At 51.7% G+C, this 4,904-nt stretch overlaps 2 protein-coding genes across 2 annotated transcripts, besides 6 other annotated features; both read right to left on the reverse strand.

Moving 5' to 3' along the window:
• On the reverse strand, positions 1–752 carry Tc00.1047053511363.4 (hypothetical protein, conserved; the record flags this gene model as incomplete). Its single annotated transcript, XM_798832.1, has 1 exon — positions 1–752. A coding segment is annotated over one exon (752 nt), but the record flags the coding sequence as incomplete, so codon positions are not given.
• Positions 1–4,904: a sequence feature (heterozygous, Esmeraldo-like haplotype).
• Positions 849–869: a microsatellite.
• Positions 1,129–1,181: a microsatellite.
• Positions 1,731–1,753: a sequence feature (AT_rich).
• Positions 1,935–1,981: a sequence feature (GA-rich).
• Tc00.1047053511363.10 (hypothetical protein, conserved) lies at positions 2,000–4,225 on the reverse strand (the record flags this gene model as incomplete). The annotated part of the gene is made up of 1 exon (XM_798831.1): positions 2,000–4,225. The coding sequence occupies one exon, from the start codon at positions 4,223–4,225 to the stop codon at positions 2,000–2,002; it is 2,226 nt and encodes a 741-aa protein (XP_803924.1).
• Positions 3,834–3,868: a microsatellite.

The following is a 4,904-nucleotide window of genomic DNA, read 5'->3' on the forward strand; positions in this document are numbered from 1 at the left end:
TCTTCCGGCGACACGTTCGTGATGGGCTGACCGCTGTTGTCGCGCTCCTCCGCGCGAACAAACTTGGCTGCGTAACTCGGGTCGCTTGCTGCCCGCACGGCGTCGAGCTTCATCCGCGCCTGCTCACGATTTTCGAGTGCGGCGTGGAGAGAAGTCACATCGAATTCGCTTTCCGACGGGAGCAAAACGCCTGCCTCCTCGGCAGCGGCCTCCACTTCACCACGACGTGCCTCGTTGTGTTGTACAAGTTTTGACAGGGTCAAAAACTCACTGCCGTCAAGGTACGAAACAAACGTCTCGCCAAATTGAACAAGCAGCGATTGCACACAAAGGGCAAACGGAGCCGCGGCCTCCCTTTGCATCTCATCTGCCGGCGTGCCAGGGTAGTAGTACACATCGCTTTCGTCAGTGCCTTCAATTGGACGCTCCAAGAGTGCGAAAAGCCTCTTTCGTCGTTCCTGGATCTGCAAGAAAACTTCGCTCTCTTCGTCGTCCAATCTCACATAGAGATCCTCCGGTTGCCCCTTGTTTTCGTTCCATTCCACTTCTTCCTCCGGGGGCAGAAGGCCGAGCTCACGTTTGATAATCTTCAGACGCATGCTGATATCAGCCACTACCTCCTGCCGCTGCCGGTAATCGCTGTATCGCAGATTGCCCGTGTCGCTGTGGCGCAACAGGGCCAAGTTGAGCGTCTCGGACCTGGTACCATCATGGTCCATCCAGTTGAAGCAATGTGTCTGGACAACCGCCATGATGTCTGTTAATCTTTTTCCCTTTTTTTCTGTTTCTTCTCTTTGTTTTTTTTGATTGTTTGTGTTTCAAAGCAATCAATTCTTTTTTTCACACTGTTTTTTTTTTTTTTTTTTTTTGTTATTGTTGTATTGATGTCTTTCTTTTTTATGTGTTTATTGAATGGCCTATAAGAAGAATAGCTTTGTTTGGGTATACTTCAACAGGGGCACGCATGTACGCAGAACACATCATCATAGTTGTGTTTATATGGGAATAGCCAAAGAAGAAGAAGGGCACACATGAATAATGAGAGACAGAGCGACTCGTCACAGGGCCGCAGTGCAAAAAACAAAACAAAACGGGAGAAAGAACACCAGCAACGTACAGCCCGAGCAGATACACATGTATGTACATTCATATATATATATATGTATATATATATATATATAACGCACACATGCAATCATGCACCTCACCAAAGAATTCAGAAACCGAAAGATAAAAAAAAAAAAAGGTTTCAGGGACTTCAGTAGGCGTAAAACTCAGACGGAGAGCATTTTCCCTTTCAGTTCTGGTGTCAATAGGTAAATACATTCCAAAAAAAAAAAAATGCCACTCTCCTTCAGTGCGTGAGCGTGTGCATCCGTTTATTCAAGCAGAGGTCACAACACGCACGTTGTGAAAAGTTATGATTCTTACCCCATAATAAAATTGCTCCACCTCTCTCTTTTCCCCCACCATTTCATCATCCCTCACTTTTTTAATTTATTTCTCTCTAGAGTGGAGTGCATGCGTGCTGGGTGTGCATGCACTAGAACAACTCGCACAGCCACAGCAACTTCGTCGTGGTCGTGGCGTTGACCAAGAGAAGCAACAGGGAATGCTATTAGGTAAGAAAGAGAGTAAAAAGCATGGGCAGAGCCAAAAACACTGTTCTCCCATATTTCTAAAAATGCAAAAACAACAACAAGAGGGGAGGGAATTTATGGGATGAATACAATATATATATAAATATAAATTTCTCCTTGTTTCACATGTGTCAGTCCCACACTTCTCTGACAACACCGGCTTTCTTTTTCTATATCTTTGTTCTTCTCTTGCTTTCTCTCGCGTACCACCGCCCCCCCCACACACATCCTATACACACACAAACAAAAAACCCCACACGCCGTGTGCGTACACCTACACACAGCCGCACACACAGAGAGAGAGAAAGCAAGAAAGAGAAAGAGAGGAAAGGGTGGAGAGATGCCTTTTTCTCCCTCACTCACGGTTCGACCGGCAACAAAGTTCGTTTGTATGACTTTGTTATAAATGAGTGCGGCTGCTCAAAACTCCACGACGGTCGCAGTGGTCCAGAATTGAGTTCTGTTCGCCATGGCGGTGATACAACCCGAAGCGTTGAACGTCTATCAGTACGGCTGGTATTTCGCCGGCTGCTTCCTCCGCGTGTCATTTTCATTGGTCCGGCTGCTGCTGTGGGAATACGGGTGTCAGGAAAGAGGTGAACGGTGATACAAGGATCATGGGAGCATGGTGTGGGCCGCCGTATCTTACTTGATCCTGCATTATGGCAGCCGCAGTAAATTTCACCCTCCTGATTGAAGTGATGACGTGAACAGTGACGGTCAGGGGAGCGTTGAGAAACACGATCAAAGAGGCGGTGCTGTCTAAGGTGCCGAAGACGCTGATCTAACTCATGTAGTGTTGGCGTGGTGCGCACATTGCACTCTTCACGTTGATGTGAGTTATACGGCAACGATTCGTGATTGCGTTGTGTTCCCATGTAAAGAGGCACTTCATGGTAACTCGTAACGAACACGCGTTCACGACTGACGTTTACATGTCCCTCTTCCTCTCTAAACTCCATTGCCCGTGATCTGTACTGTTCTTGATGCTGCCTTCGTACACTGGAGCGGTTACTTAAGTCTGCCAGATCATCAGACATATAATCCCGTTTAATAGGTCGTACAGGCTTTCCATCATAGTAAGTGCGCTCAAGGCCGGTGGGGTCGCGGTGGGCAAAGTCGTCAAAGCCCTTAGCGAGCTCAATTGATGCTTCAAAGGGAGAAATGCGCCCCATCATGCTTCGCGATGGGCGTCTTGTTTTGGCGGGGAAATGAACTCCCAAATGACTCGGAGAGGGTGCCCTTCCAAAGGCAGAAAGCGGGTCCTCCATGACGACACGCTCGGCCTCGCGTCTGCGCAGCCGCGAGTCAGCGCGGACAGGGGGCGGCTCCCTAAATTGTGGATTCAACGAAGCGAAGGGTTGGCGTGGGTACTCCGGGCGCTGTTGTTTTTGGTTGTTATGGGCTGCTGCCAGATGCTCCTTGAGGCCATTCCTGGGGAATCGTCGCTGCGACTGCTGCACCTCCTCAGCAGCAGCGGCGCTCATGTGTTTGTTGGCGCGTGCACGCCGTACGGGCGGGCTGCACCTCCTCTCCGCCTTTTTGTGTTTGTACTTTGCGGCAAAGACACCCGGCACGTAATTTCTTGGCGTCGGCGGCTTCGGCCGCCTCGGCTCCGCATCGCGGGATAGCGGAACAAAAAAGGCCTCGTACCGCTTTCGCACTGTCCTGGGTTCTTCCACGCTTCCAGGTGACTCGACCTCTTTCGCTTCGCTTTCCTGATCCTCCTTTTCTTCTTTTTCATCATAATCGTCAGGCAACAACTTCCGACGAACACCAAGCGGTGACCTCCCAACTTCATCTTTTCGTGGCACGGCCACCACTTCTTCCACTTCCCACAAAGATGAGTCATCTCCATTCTCTCTTTCCACTTCTTTGGTTTCTTGCTTCTCTTTTTGTGGCTCCCCTGACAAATGACGGCGGTGGGCGTTGATAACATTGATGTGGTGTTCTTCACAACATGCGCTGTGGACAGCAGCGGGGCCACAGTACAGACACACCTGCGAATCACATTTCACACAGGGGCTTACTGTATCTTTTCGGTAGCAAACACCGCAACCGTCATCAGCAGGAGGTTGCAGACGAACTGTTTGTTTCTCTTCTCGTTTTTTATGATACTGACGCCTTGTCGATTGCTTCAGCGGTGTACTGAAAGCCTCCTTGTCATCCCCGGTGTCAACCCGATGTTTGGATTCCTTTTCCTCTTCCTCCTCCTGCTCTTCCTCCTCTCCCCACAGAATGCTTTTTTTCTCGACATTAATCAACTCCTTCTCCGCTCGATCGCGTTCTGCTTGTCGTCTCCGCATGCGTCGTCGCTCCGTGCGTAGTCTGTGCTCCGCCTCTTCAGATAGATACCAGGCTTTCTTTGTCGCCTTCACAACTTCTTCCACTGCCCCACGAATGGCGGCCCGAATGACATTGGTGCAAAGCACCGCAGTGAGGGTATACCCATCCTTCCCTTCCTCCTTTGGTCCTTTTATCACCGCCGCCGTGGCAGCTTCGGCGGTAGAAGCTGCTGTTTCCACAGGCCACGCCAATGGCGGCTGCTGAGGCGTTGATTCCCGAGATTCCTCAAACTCCCGCATGCGCTGCTGAGCCGCACGCACACTCACTTTGGCGGCGTCAACAGCCGCCGCCCGCTCAACGCGACGGGCCTCCAACTCCTCTAGCCGACGTTTCGCCTCTTCCGCCAGGCGACTTGCTTCCGCTTTTGCCGCCAAAATGGCTTCCTGCGCCTGTTGCTCAATACCACGCAGTCTCTGCTGAACCTCGAGGTCCTTCTGTCGCAACTGCTGTTCCTGCTGTTCTCGGTATTCCTGCAACTGCCGCTTCGCCTCGAGGGCAACACGCTGCGCCTCTGCCGCCGCAAATGCCTCTGCCTCTGCCTTGGCACGGCGTACATCATCCGCAGCGCGTCTTTCCGCCTCCCTCAATGCATGTTCCGCTGCCCGCAGTTTCGCCTCAACCACCGCACTTTTTTCTTCCTCCTCGATCGCCCGCAGCGCCGCCGCATGTGTTGCCTGCCGCTCATTTGCATCCCGTAATCGACTCACTTCCTGCTCAACATATCGCTCTGCCTCTTGACGTGCCCGGCGGATGCGTTCTTCTGCTCGCTGTTCGGCTTCACGCAGCAACCGCACAGACTCCGCCAGCGCCGCGCGTTTTTTCCTCCTCCCGACTGGCGCGAAGTTCTGCCTCTTCCGGCATACGGAGCTCCGCTTCCCCTAGACGCGTCTGCGCCCTCATCAACTCCTCCTCACGTGC

Source organism: Trypanosoma cruzi, genomic scaffold (assembly GCF_000209065.1).
Source record: "Trypanosoma cruzi strain CL Brener 1047053517099 genomic scaffold, whole genome shotgun sequence".
In the NCBI taxonomy this organism is placed as follows: domain Eukaryota; phylum Euglenozoa; class Kinetoplastea; order Trypanosomatida; family Trypanosomatidae; genus Trypanosoma; species Trypanosoma cruzi.